The 17356-nt window shown below is 48.5% G+C and overlaps 1 protein-coding gene across 1 annotated transcript; it reads left to right on the forward strand.

Moving 5' to 3' along the window:
• Window positions 1-5232: 5232 nt before the first annotated feature.
• C1QTNF2 (C1q and TNF related 2) lies at window positions 5233-12767 on the forward strand. Its single transcript, NM_001277702.2, has 3 exons — window positions 5233-5380; window positions 9385-9633; window positions 10641-12767. The coding sequence occupies exons 2-3, from the start codon at window positions 9393-9395 to the stop codon at window positions 11252-11254; spliced, it is 855 nt and encodes a 284-aa protein (NP_001264631.2). The 5' UTR covers window positions 5233-5380; window positions 9385-9392; the 3' UTR covers window positions 11255-12767.
• The last annotated feature ends 4589 nt before the right edge of the window (window positions 12768-17356 follow it).

The raw sequence follows: 17356 nt of genomic DNA on the forward strand, positions 1-17356 counted from the left end.
GCTTCTTGCCATAGCTTTGTTCTTGGGAGGGCTGAGAATTAGTGCAGAGGTTGCTTTTGTGTTTTCACAAAAAACAGGGATTTAAAAGTCAGAGGGGCAGACAGGTCAGGGTGTCATTTCCCTTCTGCTTTACCAGTGACTTGCTCTCCAGGTAGTCACACCAGCTTGTCCTCACCTTTCTGGTTTGTGAATAATTTCAAAGGGAAAATAACACTTTTCTACAAGTAATTATGTATACTAAGTGCAAATTTAAATGTCCTGCATGTGATTTCTCAGCCACCTTCTGAGGTCTGAGCATTTTAATTTAGTGTACAGTAAAATGGAAATGGTGCATTAGGCAGTAAAATAGTTCCATGTAAAAAAAACTTATCTGTGCTGTTGGCACTGATGATTGTTTTGGATCACCTTATTGTGGTCCAGAGATGTCCTGTTATGACCCGAATGCAAACTGTCTTTGAATGATCTTTTCTGATGTAGTTGTTTTGAACTGTAATGCTTTTGTATTGGCCAGTGCGACCTCCAGGTGCCAACTGCTGTTGTTTTAGTGCCAAGCTCAGTGTGAGGGAAAAGGGGGATGTTAAATCAGTCTTTGTTATTTGGTTCCTTGAGCTATTTGGATACTTCTTAAAGGTAGAGTCTTGACTCTTTGTAAAGGAGGCAGTTCAGAAATAACACCAAAAAGATCAATTAAGAATGATAAACATAATTCAGCAGTTGAGCGGCTGAACACCGTAGTGTGTATTTTATGTGCATGAGAAAAAGGGCGAGAGTTGAAGGCACCTGTATTTAAAAGCTCACGTAATATGCTCAGTGCTGTAGGAGGACAGGTTTCTTACAAAAACGTACCCAATTCCACCATAAGTACACTTATGTGGTTGGATTTTCTGTCCAGTGCCTGAAGCCATGAGTAGCTCCCTGGCAGGCCCTGTTGTGCTCTGCTCAGAGAGAGCCTGGGGGAGCTGCATCTCCTCTTCCAGAGCAGGCAGCTGTAGGACAAAAAGCAGCTAGACTCAGGCTAAGTACCCTTCTTTGGACTTGTGAATGACACAGAGTAGCTCTGTTCTAGGTCAGCCTCTGCAGTTAAAGGGAAAAAGCTGAAAAAGTGTTGCTCTATTTCTGTGACAGAGGTTAAATGTTACAGAACATCGCGCATCTGATGGGGAGGATTAATTTTCCTCCATCTGCTTCCCCTTATATTTGGCATGCAGTGTGACTGCATGTCCAAAGATCACCTCCCCTCCAATAAGCAGGGTTGGGTTTGGTTTTCTTTTTTTGTTTCTAAAATGAGTTGGGACACAAGTTTATGGGCAGGTCTGGATGAAAATAAACACACAGTGGAAAGCAGCAGCAATGGCTGAAATTGCTTCTTGTGTACACAAAGACAGGGGAGATGAGAAGAAATGTAGTAGCCTGTTAACAGAAACTTGTCACGTTCTGAAATGATAATACAAACCAGACCCACCCGGCATGCTTGGAGCAGTTTTCTCTGCATCTCACCCTTGGCAGAGCTCAATGTTTATTTTCCCATCTCCCGTCCCAGCAATTGCTTCAATTACCTCTCTTTTTTCCCCTCCCTGTTTGAATCCTGTTTCTCAAGGCACGCTCAATCTGCAAACGGTGAGCAAGATGTTGATTTGAAGGTGTTTACATTTATAAGCATGCAGGTAAAACATCCTCCTTTATTTTTTGCTGATAAGTTTAGTGTTCTGTGTTACGTTCCTTTAAGGCACATCAGAAGATGGTTCTTTTACTGTCTCCACGTTCCTTTGTAATTGGATCTTTATGGCTTTCCTGAGCAGATTAGTGAAAGAGAGGTGCTGTTCTACATGTTCAGGGATCAGAGGATAGCAGGAATCTCAGCAATAGTCAAGAATGAAACAGGATTGGTCCTTTAGGGGATTAAAAAACAACAATAAAAACCTCAGAGCCAGGATTTGCTGTGCCCGCTAACACAGCGGCTGTGCCCACTGCAGCCCAATAGCTCAGTTTTCCATCCCATTTTTGGATATATTCAGGCCAAAACAGTACGTGCAAACAACTTCCTGTTGTTCTGCTAGCTCTCCTGGTGCCATTAGCTTTGCTGGATGCAACACAGAAAAAGGCAAAAATATCAATTTAAGTTCAGCTAGTTATCTTACGTGGAACAAATCTGTTCCCTTCTGGGATAACTCAGGCAGAGATCCACGCAGAGATAGCAGGCAGGGGTGGGCTTTGCTTCCACTAAATACTACCGTATCTCAGACCTCAGTGGAACAAAAAAGAAAACGTTTTGTCCAGGGAAACACTGTTCCATGGACAGATGAGCAAACCCAAAGCTTCCTAGCAGCGGTCTTAAAAAGATATTCTCATCATTCCATTGCATGTAAGGAAAGCCATCGCCCAGCCTCTTGCCTGCATTGCACTCCAGTCCAAGCCCTGCGCTGTTCTCTCCCACAGAGAGAGATAGGATTTGTTCTGTAGCTGTTATTATCTGTGCAGACGGTCACAGCTCGCGTGCAGTGTCTCTGGGGGATGCTGCTTTGCCTTGCAGGACAGAGGCGCCGTGTTGTGGCACTCAGCTTTCCTGGCCTGGGCAGTGCTGCCCTCATCCCCAGGTGCTGCCATTGCTGTCGGTGATGCTCAGATCCCAACTAAGAGATGTTGCTAACCCCAGGTCTGGCTCCCCTGGGCCTTCAGAACATACACTGACACGCAGAGTTTGCGAGGTTTCTGGATCAACTCTTGTTTTTCTTTGCTTCTTGTCTCTGTCTGTATTTGGCCTTCAGTTCAAGGAGATCATTTTGCACTTTTTCCCCACTCTCTACTAAATAAGCAGTCTGCTCTCCCTCTTCTCTGGGCTGCTTTCAGATGCTCACTCTATGTAACCTGCTCATGCACAGACCAAAGCCATTGCATTTCCATTGCTCGGTGTTCTGACTACAGGCTTGAGTTCCATACTGATTGAACTTGGCTTCACTGATTGAACAGGCTTGAACTCCATACTGATCCCCCCCGCCTTTCTTTAAGCTTTCCTGAGAAATACAAGGCGTTTTCAGAAGAGTTCTTGTCTAAACGTGTTACTGGGTTGCTCAGCAGCAGCCGGTTGTGGCAAGTCAAAGAGACTGCAGGTTTTGAGTTAGAAAATGCATAAGACAAAAGAAAGTTCCAAAAAAAACCAAGCCAAATAAACAAAACCAGAGCACCACTCGTCTTCGGCACACACTGGCACTGTCTCACTGATGTTTGGGCTGCTTCCCACTTTCCTCCTCCCAAAATAGATTCCATTTATTTTTATCTTAATGGGTGAGGGCAGCAGCTCCTAAGCAGAGCTGATGGTCTCAAGCGTATCCTTTAAGTTTAAAAGGCGATCTGACTCATTTTATGGGGGCTTTTGGAGAGGGACAATCACTCTCTGAAGAGTGCTCAGAGGCTCCCAGGTTCCTTTCAGGCAGGGCAATAAAAGTGACTCCAATCACCACCACGCTAAGCCAGCAGACCTGCTGCAGAGAAAATGCCTTTTCCTCCCATTAGGATCTTCCAAACATAAAAATGAAAAAAAAAAAAAAATCAAAGGCCCTGCACTCATCTTTGAAGAGAGGCACACCTGCTCAGCAGGCACCCCGCGTCGCCCTGAGGGCTGCCTGTTAGGCCACCTCCAGCTGCAGCTGCTTCTGTCCTGTCTGACTCCTTGTGTCTGCTTACGAAGGCACTGCCACGAAGGTCGGCGTCTGTAACAGTGCGTTCAGGTTCTCTCTGAGTACCAGCAAGGGAAAACCCTCTGTTGCTGCGATAACCACCTCTTGTAACAGTCTCCTGCAGTGCATTAAAAGAAAAGGAATGGAGAGCTGCGTGCCAGGGCTGCTCTGCTTCCCTGCAGAGGGGCGGCTCGTTGGTTGAACAGCGCGTGCTGCCAGCTGTGCTGTCTGAGTGCCTCGTCCTGCTCACGCTTAGGTGGGAAAAGCCAGTGCAGGGTGCAGGGGAGAGGAGGCTGTGAATAGCAAGATGCATGCAGTATTTAAATGCTGTCACAGCTCTGCTGTATTGGTCGGTAGCCAGGCAGCAGTGAGACATCCCCACCCCTCCAGGAGCGGCCTCACTGACTGCAGGTCACAAAGCAGTTGGTCACAAAGCCAACTGCAGATAGACTCCATTTATAGGCTGTCTCTAATGCAAATAAATGCAGCTAAATCCGCTCTCATCATCTTCTGAGAGCAAATGCAGCAGAAAACTCAAACAAACAAACAAAAAAACCCAAAAACTCTGAAAACAGAAACCAACCACATCAGATCTCTGATGCAGACGAATTCTGGCATGAAGAGGAACGACACCTGCGGAGCACTCCTGCTCTGCTGGCCCTCACCACTGAACAGAACACAACGTGCCCGCTGGCTGGCAGCAGCTGTGTTGGCCTCAGGGCCGGCTGCCAGCACATGTGCCGAGCAGGGCAGGGCCCTGTGCCCACGGCCAGTAACACCAGGGCATGGAGCAGCCCCAGAGCCAGCAGTGCCATCCCCAACAGCTGACAGCATCCTACAGCAGCCAGCTCCCACTGCAGCACCGCTTCCAGCACTGCTACCTCATCGCCAACCATTGCTGGGGCTTTGCAATTACTCTGAAAGCTTAAAGCAAAGCCTGAGCCTTTTCAAAGACAGGAACTTTCCCACTCCATAATCTCAGTGTCAGTCTCCACACCCTGTTTCACACACGCTCCTGCAGCACCTCTGTGAGGTATCCGCTGTCTCCTTTCAACATACACTTTTGCAAAGCTGCCGCTTCACAAAGATGTCATTCACTCCAAGCCCTGAATGATCTATCCTTACTGCTTCGTCTAAATTATTCCATACACAAGAAGCTTGTTTCCACCCTCAGCGTGCGATTTGCTTCCCTTGCTAGTGCTCTAAGATTGAGCATCAATCCCCGTTGCCCACAGCCCTACAAACCCTGCCATAGGGGCAGTGGCTATGGCAGAGTAGAACCCACCCAGGCCGAGTTCCAGAGCCCCGCAGCAGCCTGCAGGGGAGAGGAAGGGGAAAGGCTCCCCAGGCACCGGGAACTCTCCAGCCATGTGTGTGCAAAACTTCTGCCCACGCCACGTGACAGATGAAGAGGCTCGGATCCATTACACAATAATAAAAATATGCCTTTGGCAAAGCCGAGCCAAAACCTAGAGCTGCAGCGGGGAGCCAGGAATACATGCAAAACGGGGGAAAAAAAAAAAAAAAACATTAATAGAAAAGAAAGACCCACCAAGTCAGAACTGCAGAGCGCACTCGGAAGGACGCAGTCGCAGGAGGACGGCTTTGTGCTACATGACGTGACGGCGATCTGCAGCAAAACATCTGCTGCAAGCCGAGCGGAATCCCAGCGCCTGTCAAGACCTCGCTGAAGACATTAAGCCTGGGTGAGTACATCCCCTCTCCCTGGTTTTTGTTTGTTTTGTTTGTTTGCTTTGGTTTTTTTTTTTGGTCTCCCTCCTCCTCTTAACCTTAACTTGGAAAACTTAGCAAATATGAGCTAAATTATCACGCACTCAGGTTTCCAACACCTGCACAGGAAACATAAAGACAACAGCCCAGGTTGGAAGGAATAATCGGGGAAGGAAACCAGAAGAGGCAATGTGGTTTTGGGTGCAGGAGATCCATCATTCTCCCTCAACTCCTTTAACACTACTTTGTGCAGCAGATTAAGTTCATGTCTGCTATAGCAACTTCACTGGCTTGTATTGGATGTTAAATGCATGCCTTTCAGCTTTTCCTCTCCATGCAGAGGCTCTCACTGTCACCACATTGCATGAGGCCGCTTCCCTGCCAAAAATCCCCATTTGGCCACTATGCCTGGTGCCAAACCATCACCACACCCCGCAAACCCAGGAGGCTTTCCCTCTGGTGTGGTCTCAGCCCAGCTGCCCCACAAGCACCGGGAGGTCCAAGTGCTCCTTTGCTCCTGGGGCTCACTCTCATAGGCAAAAGCTTTTCTTACAGATGCTCCTTTTTAATGCTTATTCATATGCAGAACTATAAACCATGGGGATCCGCAGCATCATTTCACAGACTACACCAATCCCAGGGGATGCCCTGAACCCCACAGCATCAGTTCTTATGGATTCAGCTAAAGGATGCAGGGCACAGCGTCCCTAAATCCCAGCTGATGGCACCTGTCACCACCTGCCTGTGGCTCATCCTGCCACCTCAGGACCCAGAAATTCTCCGCACATTTTGGAGCCTCTCTCAGAACTCAGAGGCTGCCAACAGATGGCCCAGCAGTGATGAGAGCTGGAGGCCTCAGCCTAGAGCCTGCCAGCATCCAACACTGACCTCAGAGCAGCTCAGCATTGCCTGCATCTGCAATCGCCCCATCTCCCCCCCAGGCAGCGCTCAGCCATCAGCCCTCACAGCGCCGGGCACAGGGTGCAGTCCCACACAGCAGGGATTTGTCAGGGCCAAAAGCCTCCAGAACCCTATTACAAAAAGCATTAATTAAAACGTTTCTATAAAAGTAAGACCTCAGCTGAAACTGTGCTGCATGGCCTTCGGTGCCAGGTCTGCTGCTCGTGCCGAGGAAAGAGAAGATGCTGGTCTGTTTCCAATTTGCTTTTTGGAACTCATTTTATGTTCTACACCAAGATGCAATTTTCTTTTTAAGGTGGAACAGAATGAGGGTTTTTTTTTCTTTCAAAGGGATTCCTTTAAAAGGTTATTTACAGATCCTCTTGTGACTGTGACGCTGCTGTGATGTGGGATGCAGTGCTCCTGTGGAGCCCCAAACGAGCCATGCACAGCACCCAGGTGGTCAAATGTTCCCCATGTGTGCATGTGTCGGTACCTGAACCTCCCAGCCTCAGGGTACTGCGTGTGTCACCCCACTGGGTTAACTAGGAACGTTGCTTGGAGGTAAATAGAAAGTTTCAGAGAAGTTGCTGCCCTCTGCCCCATGCTTTACTCTTGCTCATTCCTTCTCCACACAAAGCAGTCCCATCTATGTTTTTCCCCAGGTTATGTTCCACAGTGGAATGCCTCCTTGCCTCAACTACTTAGAGTCAGCCATCCCCAAACACTTCTCCTTTCTCTCCTGCCCAATCTGAGGTGGTTACTGGGAAGCGAGGATGGAGCTTTCCTTAGGATCTCCCTACTCCAAAGGCATTTTAGCACTTTGTTTCCATTTCTGTAAAGTGAGAAGACTTTATTCAATTGCCCACATTAATACTGGTTGGTGGTTTCAGTCTCACAAGGCCATTAAACCAACACTTTTCACCAGCAAATAAATTTGGGTATAAGGAAAGCAAATGAGTCCAGAAGAATGAAATGGCTTAGCAGCCACATCCAGCTCAGAGATCTGTTCTGCATTTCCCACTCCTCTGCATGTTCTTAATTATACATCTCGCAGAACCGGGGGGCTCCCACTTAGCAGTTATGTATGGCATATTGCTGGCCAGTTCTGAAGCATGTAATGTGCATTCCCACCCCCTTCAGGAGCTGATACCAGGGCAGGAGCACTAAGGCAACATGAAATGTATGCAATCCTTCAAACATCTCATTTCCAGTGCAGGAATTGGACATGATGCCACCAGGGAGATGCTAAAGCCTCCCAGTATTTGGCTTCATGCCACACAGGATCCTGCCTGACCAAAAGGCCAATGCAATACTGGGGATATCACGGCTCATCCATCTATTGCAAATTTGCCTCAGCACCAAAGCATGAAGAAATATCTGAAAGGCAGTTTTCTCACTTCATAATCCCTGCTTCTGTATTTAGCTAACAGGACTGGAGATGTGATAAGAAAGCCCACACAGGAGGATGAGCCTTTCAAAATATTTAACCTCCTCCAGTATCGGGTAGCTGCAGTGAGGGAAAAGACTTTCATAGAGACTTTACCACCAAATAAAAGCGTGTGCCTCCTGGCCTGGAGCTCAGGAATTGTATCAGAGTGATACATGCCTACTCCTTTGGCTTGATCTCCCTTGATTGTGGAGCGACTGAGAAAACAGTGAACCAGACAGAGATGTTTTAGGTTTTGTCTCACTTCTCCAAGAGCTACTCCAACTGCAGAAGGTTAAAGAAAGAAGCTGAGCCAGGGAATGCTTTCCATCCCCCACCAGCTTGTTTCCACACTCGGAGCACTGGGAAACAGCCCAACACCAAAAGCATCTCCCTCAGTACACGGTCAGTGCCCACAGCTCATGGCTGTGACCTCCCTCACTGGCAGGAGGAGGAGAAAATCCTCAGCCTGGGCACCACTACATGCATAGCATCCTCCAGAGCTGGGAGGGGATGGTAGGAGAACCTTCATTCATCTGCCAGAAACTGATACCATAGGGGAAATCCTCCTTTTGAGTATATCTGTAATGAGAAGCAGAACCAATGCAAACTCTACTCTCTTCTGACATTCAGAATCTCAGGCAGGTTGTGCATGAAGATGAGCTCCTGTCAGTCAGATGGATTTTGAGCACCTTCCCTAAGCTGCCACCCTAAGCACCATTTTAAGATGCAGTGGGGTTACTCTGTGTGCAGCTCTTTGCAAACAGCTCACGTGCAGAAATCCAGAGGGAGGTGTTACTTCATGATAACTGCTCTGCATCACTAACAGTTCCACAGGAACAGTTTTATTCTAGAAATGATTTCCTATCAGAAATCTGTCCAGGAGGGGAGTCAGACAAGCCCAGGAGGATCAGCCTCCCCTGTCAATGAAGGCAGAGGCAAGGCTGCTCCAAAAATAAATGAAACAAACCTGGCTGTATTCTACACCTAAAGCAATGGCCTATGGTCGAGCCAGGAGACAAGCCACAAACATTGCTGTTAATGGCCATCCATCTTTCCAAGGTGAGTGAGAGCCACGAGCCCCTGCAGCAAGGCAGGTCACAGCAGCGGTGGCTGCAGCAGCACTGATCCTGGCTGCAGGCAGTGCAGCTGAGCATGATGAAGAAGGGGAACCCCAGGTGGGTGTCCTCAGCTAGCAGAGGCTCAATGCATACTGTCAGGCAAACCACAGTGGCAATTTCCTTGACTGGCTTGGCCCAAGGCCTCCACAACTCAACTCAGCCCCACATCACCCTAGAATTTGTGCTCGGACCCCGAAATAGATCCAGCAACACAGCAGCAGTCTCAGGGCTTTGGTGTGAGCTTCCCCAGTTTCTCCTTCCTCTGCTCTGTTAGTCCACAGCACCTGCTTTCTGCACCTCTCTGCCATCATTGCTCAGCTCCCAGGGAAAAAAAGCAGGATCAGGAATGGGCGAAGAGGAGCAAAGAGGTAAGAGAGAACACACACCAAAACACAAAGCTCCCCCATCCTGCCAGAAGAAAAAATCCCAGTTGTGCCTCATTTCCGCACAGCTCTGGCAGAGGGTACCCTGCTGCACCCACACACGGGTCGCCGCACACATCAGCAGAGCCCCCATCTCGTTTCTCCAGGCTGTGCCATGATTTCTGCTGTCCTCCTCCTCTGGACTGTGCCCTGCGTGGCCAACCACATCCTCGGGGGCTTCGCTAAGGCAGCGCTGCAGGAGGGCCCCCAGCTGACGTGCAGCTTGCCGGGCCCCCCTGGGCCTCCCGGCCCTCCTGGTGCACCTGGGACTCCGGGGACAGTTGGCAGGATGGGCTTCCCAGGGAAAGATGGCAAGGACGGCAAGGATGGGGACAAAGGCGATCACGGTGATGAAGGTAAGAGGGAAGAGCTTCTTTGCGAAACAAGGGCAAAATGTAAAAGCATGAGTGCAACGGCCCAGTTGACATCAACTTGTCATCCCACATCCAAGCCTCAGAGCAGGCTACATCTCATGAGACGCTTCCAGGAATTCAGCCTCCTCCTCTCAACATTCCCTTCTTGTCAGATCCTGCCAGTGAGTTTTGGATCCTCGCACTGTGTTCAGGCGCTCCCACATAGCGCTGCCACAGCAGCAGGTGGAAACCTTTGTTTTCACAATATCTAATCCTTGAAGGTCTAATCAGCATAACCAGCTACAGAAAGTATTTCAAACATCATCCCAAAACCCATGCCCAAACCTTCCAAAACATATTATTTGCTGCATGTAATTATTTTCATCTTCCCTTCGTTGTTGCACAGATTTCCTCCGGATGGAGTTTTTCCATTTTGACACACACGCATTATGTGGGAGACAAAACACTGGTCTCTGATTCCTGCTTTCAAGGGAAACAGAATCAAATGAAAAATTAAGCACTGATTCCCTGGAGCACTCTCACTGGGTGTCAGCCGCTGCTCTGACCGTGCTCCATCAAAGTCAAAGCGCACATCCACCCTCCTCTGGTCCTGCAATGGGGCTCTTTTTTTCTATTAGTCCTCACTGTGAGCATCAGGGCCAGCTGGAGGCAGAAGGCAGTGATTTCCCATCACCGCACTGGAGTGAACTCCTGGTTCAGCATAATGCCAGTGTGCCAGTGCTGCATCTTCTCTCACACTCAGAACAGTTACGAGAACACGTTTCTACTCACAGCCACCTACCCTTGCTATGGCAGGTAATAAGACACAGCGTAAATCCCAGTATTTACATGATTTATGTCCCGACGTGTGTCCAGCCCCAGGTGGTATTTCATTGGATTCTTACCACTCCGATTTTCCTCCCAGATGAAAATATACTGCTGCAATGATACAACCCCTTCCCACTTGTTAAACCTGCACTAAAGAGTTTATGAGGTTATTTGTCTTTCAGGTCCACAGGGCAGAACAGGAAACCCAGGCAAGCCAGGACCGAAGGGCAAAGCAGGAGCCATTGGCAAGGCAGGCCCACGAGGACCAAAGGGTTTAAAGGGTAATCCTGGAAAAAACGGAGCACCAGGAAAGAAAGGACCCAAAGGGAACAAAGGTGAGACTGGGATGCCAGGACCCTGCACCTGCAATGCCAACAAAGCCAAATCTGCCTTCTCCGTAGCTGTCTCTAAGAGCTACCCAAGGGAAAGGCTCCCCATCAAATTTGACAGGATCCTGATGAACGAGGGAGGACATTACAATGCTTCCAGTGGGAAATTCGTATGCAGCATCCCAGGTATTTACTACTTCACTTATGATATCACTTTGGCCAACAAACATCTGGCCATTGGCTTGGTCCACAACGGGCAGTACCGGATCAAGACTTTTGATGCCAACACTGGGAACCATGACGTTGCCTCTGGATCAACCATTCTCTCTCTAAAGCAAGAGGATGAGGTGTGGCTGCAGATCTTTTACTCTGAACAAAACGGGCTCTTTTACGATCCCTATTGGACAGACAGCTTGTTTACTGGCTTCCTGATCTACCCTGACCAAGACTATCTCAATGAAATATAGAGTGAGAAACAAATAAGAAATGGATGCAACTTCAGGCCAGCAAAGTGTAGCCTGCACATGGACCACACAATTTCACTTTTTTGGCCCTAGCAGCCCATATTGGCAATCCAGATATTTACTTGATGTCACCAACTAGTCCATGAAGTATATCAGGATCTGTAGGACCTACCTTTAAGTGACCTCATGACTCTGTAAACCTGGAAGCCGTCTGCTATGTTTTCCCACTGTTCAAACATGCCACAGACATGTAACTCGAGTACTGGTGCAGAATGTTTTGATTTTATATTATTGTAACGCATGGAGACCAAAAACCATTTCCTGAAAACTGAGCTTATAAGTGCCATTGATGTTGGAGATTCTATCAGTGCCCCTCCTTCTCCCACCCTCAATAATAATAATAATAAAACTTGCTACACTTTACCAGCTACTTACAAGTCAGGAAGTTATCAGCTGCCGTTACAAAAGTACCAGCAACCCTCAGCCTCATCAAAGCAGTACTAATAAGCAAAGGCATCCGGTTTAAATAGGACACAAAGAAGAGAGCTCATTTAAGGCTAAAGGTAAAACTCCTGGTAAGACACACACAGTCGAATTGAGCACTTCTGGTTTTGCTCAGAGTTCGGCCACAACAAAGCGGTACTGGAATCCTGCATCTGCTTTCAGGCGGGTATCAAAAAGCTGTGACCAGAACCTGACATTAACTGTGCAAGCCCAATGCCTGCCAGCCTCTGATCCGTGGTGGAGGGCAGCACTGCAGATAAGACTCACTTTTTAGAGAGAGAGTGTGAACCTTCACTCCAGAAACAGGTGTATCAACTCCCACTCCTCCATCCCTTCCAGCTTTTGCTGGAAGGAAATACTCATGGTGCTGCTGAGGTGCTCCTCACAGGCTTAATGCTGCAGATAGACTCTGTCATACTGACGTGCTTTGCTTTTTTGATTTTGTATGTCAAATATTACACATGATCCGATCTTAACATAGTAGTTCTAAACTGTATTAAGAAGAAAAACAAGGCAGAAAAGGCCAGAGGTGAGCTTTTTGGTCTTGCTTTGATGAGCTTTGCATTTTTCCCCATCCCAACCAGCAGCCATACAGGGATACGCTCCCAAACGGAGCATTATTGTCACAGCAAAGAGGTCTCCTGCTGTATGGCTGCTCAGCTGCTTGCCTTACCCCCGTGTGTGCAGCCTCTCTCTACCAGGAGTCTGTCTGCAGTCAGAGGGAAGGAGTCTTCCTCAATATCTGACACATCTTCCTGGTTCTCACAGTCATATTTCTTGTCTCCTCTACTGCAGCACAAAAACTCACATCGATTTCCAGTTCCTCTCATCTGCACATTGAGACATTGAGGAGATAGCCCAGAAGAACAAATTAAGATATATATACATATATATTAACCTTACTTCTACAAGTCATTATATTTGCATGATTTTGTGAACATTACTTGTGTTATATCTTACAGGAATCTTTTCAAATACTTTTTTTTTTTTTAAATAAAGCTGAACAAAACTACCACTGCAACATCCTTGATGCTTATTAAGCACTTTTCCTGAAATTATTTCAAAACTGTTACAGATTCCATAGACGCTGCCAGTTTCAGTGATGGATTTTGTAGGGCCAGTTGCCACCAGTGTATTTCCACCCTCCCAACCCTACAAACCAGGGAGCGCACACTGTTCTGCTCTCTGTGCAAGGCCTCCTACAAGGTGGAAAAGGGTCTGTACGATCCCCTGCAGCTGCTCACCCTGCTGGAAGAGGTCCTTTCCCAACAGTTGCTGTGCAAATGAAGTACTTTCCTTTGCAATGCCCTCGTTTAGTAGGTCCTGGCTGGCATTTTGCAGGCAGCAATAGTTCAAGTATTGCCTTTCTCTCTCAGTTCCCAGCCCTGCGTTTCCACCAACAGCCCCATGGGGTGGCGGGACTGCTGCCAAAAGGGAGAGAGCTTGTTGCCTTCAATTCCTCTCATCAACCATCCCCAGCGTGGTTTTGGTTTTGGTTTTCCAGCAGGTTACTGCTGAACCCACTTGGTACAAAGCAGGTGCCAGAGCTGGGAGGGGATGGCAGAGCACCACAGGGAATAAGGCTGAGGCGGGGAAGCAGCAGTCAGCAATTAGCTCAGCTGCACTGCCAACAGGCTTCTAGGGCTGGACTCCCCGTTGTCCCGTTATCTCAGCAGCCCCAGCAGGGAGCATTTCCCCACCATCAGTCCTCTCAGGGGCCCGCTAGCTGGTTTCACCTGATGAGAAGCCACGGGAGTTATTAGCTCTCTGGCAAAGCATCGTTTTTGATCCAGTGAAAAGGAAAACATGCAAATGCATCCAAGTTCACAAGATCAAAATGCAAGTTATAAAGAACCCCCCTGCTAAGCACTCAGTAGCACAGAGCTTGCTTTCTGTCTGCGGCTATGAGGCCCTCCCTGCTGACCAGGAGCTCTGGCTCCAACACGCCCACATCCACCCCTGGGAGCTGCCCTGGGTCACGGCTCTGCTTCTGTGCAGCACAGCTCAGCCCCAGCTCTGTGGATCTGCTGCCATCGAGGACTCAGGAGGGAAAGCTCAAACCAATGAGACACAACAGGCAGAAGGGAGAGGACTGTTTTCTTCCAATTATTTAACCTCCGATTGGCCTGCAGTCATTCAAAAGATATCGTACATCAATTATATCTGCACAAGAGGCAGGGCTGTCTGAAGTACACAGATTGCTCTGAAAAAAGATTTCTCTCTTCTTAGCATGTTTTAAGATTAACCAAAGCAACCTGCATGCTGACCAAGATGGCTCCGCTCAGCACAATCCTGCACAAACATCTCCTCCAGCAGCTGTGGCTCCCCTCCTTCTGCCTCCCCCAGGAGAGGAGGGAGGGAAGGGCAGCAGTGCCGGGATTATTTCAGGGCTGACCATGGGAACATTGAGCTTGGGGTGTTTTTTCCTCTCTTCAAGTAACTGGCTCAGGCTTCAGAGCATTTCAGAAATGATACATTCTGGCTTGCTCTCGCATCTTCAGGCTGCAGTTCGGTTTGCAGTTCCATTTTTCTCCAGCCAAGCAGCTATTCATTTGGTTTTTATGTGTACTTATTTTTGTTGCTGTTGGTTGGTTTTGTTTTTTAATGAAAAATGAGATTTGCATAAGATTTTTTTTTTTTTCCAGGAACATGGAGTTTCTAGAATAACACCAAGTAAAGAACTCTGGCTTTCACAGCCAAACTGTCACAAGAGAGAACTGCTCCCACGCAGACTTCTCGCCCCGGTCCAGGCAGCTCCCAGCACCTCCATGTGGGAGCAGAGCTGGGAATGTCTTGGCCAGGCAAACATGTGGGCAGATGCTATCAGGAAGGAGGGAGGAATGTCCTGGCTGAGGCAGGACGCTGTGTGAGGGCAGTGGATGCAAGCAAGGCCTGTTACACTGCAGCAGCCTTCTCCACTGTGAGCACCAGAGCTGCCCTCAGGCCGCTTTGTGCACCAAGTTTTGTCACAAGCAGGTCCCCCTGGGCACTCAGCATGCCAGGTGAAGGCAGGGAGTGCAACACCTGCCCTCAGTGATCAGTTAGCAATGACACTTCAGCTGCTTCATCTTGTGGTTCATTAAAGCCAGCACAGACACAGCTGTGAAAACACAGGCACAGGTCCTCTCCATGGGGGCAAAGGGTTTCATTACCACGTGACCTCCCCTCTGCCACCACAGGGCTTTCTCCCTCACACCTTCATCCCCAAACCATGCAGTTCACTCCAGCAGGGTAAAGCAGATTAGAGCCTTCCAGTCCCCATCACATCTTCCCTCAGGGAGGCCAAGGAAGGCCCAGGAGCACCTGCCTCATGTAGCTGTGTACCATTCACCTGGCTGCTCACTGCTCTCCTGCCAGGGGATGTTTCTGCCCTTGAAGCAACCCAGGCCCAACAGCAGAAGCTGCAGCAAGCCCTCTGAATCACACAGGCCTGTGACTGCAGTCCCACAAATGCCCAACCCCTCACCCCCCCCAGCTCCTGGTGCAGCACCCCAGCACCGGGACACAGAGGCTGGCCTGGCCCCCACATGTAGCACCAGGGATTTTACCACAGGGAAAATAATAACAGGGCTGTCACCCAAGAGCCACTCTAGCACTGCTATAAACCCATAATTACCTCAGCTCGAGGCATTTTCAGTGAGCATGTGCTGGAGAGGCCATGTCCCCAGGTGCTTGACAGGCAGGTCAGGAAGAGGAAGACTGCTATAAGGGAGGGCACCTTCACAGGGTTTCCAATTTCCACATAAGCTGGAGGCTAGGAGGAGGAACAAGGAAGTCCCCACGCTTCAGCTGTAGCATGTTCCAAGGGATATCCGGGGGGGCTGGCTGGGCATTGGTTCTTGGGCACAGAGCTGAGGTACACCAGGCTGCTGGGAAGCAGAGGGCCCACAGACCCCCCAGCATTTACTGCAGCCAGTGCTGTGCCCCCAGAGTCACAGATCTCAGTGTTCTGAGGTGAGGGGACAGGACAGCCTCTCTGCAAGTCCCACCACAGCAGCAAACACTGCAGAAGGAAGAAGCCTTGCTTACATCTAGCTGCTCCTAGCTCTGCTTTCTTGTTGCTTGCTTTGTACTTGCTTCAGATCCCTCTGTGAGCCTACGGAATGCTACAACTTACAGTAAGTTAGCCTGATAGGCTAGGCTTAATGAGGTGAGTCATGTAGTGAAAAATGCATGCTGAGGGACAGAGCTACAAAGGAGCAGGGTAAAGCAGAGAGGTAGGAAAACATAGATAGATACAGAGAACCAGAAGGAAGGAAAATCAATTCTTTCAGTAGAAGAAAACCACCATGTTCATCTGAGTAAAAGCACTCAAACTGGCTGAAATTATCTCTCAAGCTGTGGCTGATACAATCTGGCTTTGGGATTTTGGTGAAATGTGGAGCACCTGAGTGGCATCAACCTGGGCTGCCCTCGTAGGGGAGGAGCCCTGGGGGGGATACCTGGGCAGGCACCAGCGATCCCTTCTTGCACTCACCCCTTGCTGGGCACCAGAGCAGCTCCCCTCTGCCTCTGGTAGCAGGTGGGGGTGGGCAGCTGGAGCTGCAGAGTGCAGCCATGGGCTCTGTGTTGTGCATGGGACTTGCACATTCTTCTCCAGCAAGAGCACTCCAGTTCCTTGCTGAGATTGATGCAGGTGCAGCCTCTGCAATGCAGTATTTCCACTGTGTTCTTCCCCAGCTGAAGCTCATTGTGCCAGCAGGTGAAATACAGGTTGCCTGAGCCCTGTATCTTAAACTGAAAGCTTGTACCTTAGCTATTTCAGGTAACTTTGTTCAGCCTGAATGCATTTTATTGCTGTAGCATCCAGAACGGTGGGGTAGTGGTAAAGCTGCTGATTTACTCAATTTAAACTGATTCTTAAAGAAAATCCCCATAACGCTGCTGATATCACTGACTTGAAACTAGGCTTACATCACTTAAGTCTCAGTGGCTGTACCTGTGCTTTACCCAGCCGTGCCTTATTAAAAACGATAGATTTGTATAAACTTTCTCTAAATGAATATGAACTCTCAGTGAGCCTATTTACTTTGGGAATTCTCCTGGGCTTTTTCTTTGTTCTTTCTCGGTCTGTTTGCTAAACTACTTGCAAGTTTAATACACGCAGTTCTGATGTGGCTGAAGCCCGTGCTTTAACCTCGGCTGTACCCATTACATCAACATGTGTTCCTGTCCTGAATGGTCCCCGTTCAGATGGAAAAGGTATACTGAAACTGTGCTCAGTTTTTTCAGAACAATATTATTCAACGGTATTAAAGTTGATAATAGCGTTGAGATAATATAGAGGTTAAAAAAAAAAAACAACCTAATAGCAAATGAATACATCGCTGTATGAATCACAGCTGGGTTATATGTAAGGAAACGCTCAGACTGCTGTTCAACGTGTTTTTAAGTATGTTTTAAATGAAAAGAGGGGGAAAAAGTGGTTTCGTTGTTTAAATGAGGGCACTCAAGTACTTTGTTTAAGGGACAGCGGGGTAATTAGATGTACTTGAAAGAAAATAGGCGAAAATTGTTTTGGACGGACACTTGGCAGCTTTTATCTGCGGCTTTAATGGCCGCTGCCACTTAACTTCATTGCTGGGCTTTTACAGCAGGGCC

This window comes from Gallus gallus, chromosome 13, assembly GCF_016699485.2.
Source record: "Gallus gallus isolate bGalGal1 chromosome 13, bGalGal1.mat.broiler.GRCg7b, whole genome shotgun sequence".
Taxonomy (NCBI): domain Eukaryota; kingdom Metazoa; phylum Chordata; class Aves; order Galliformes; family Phasianidae; genus Gallus; species Gallus gallus.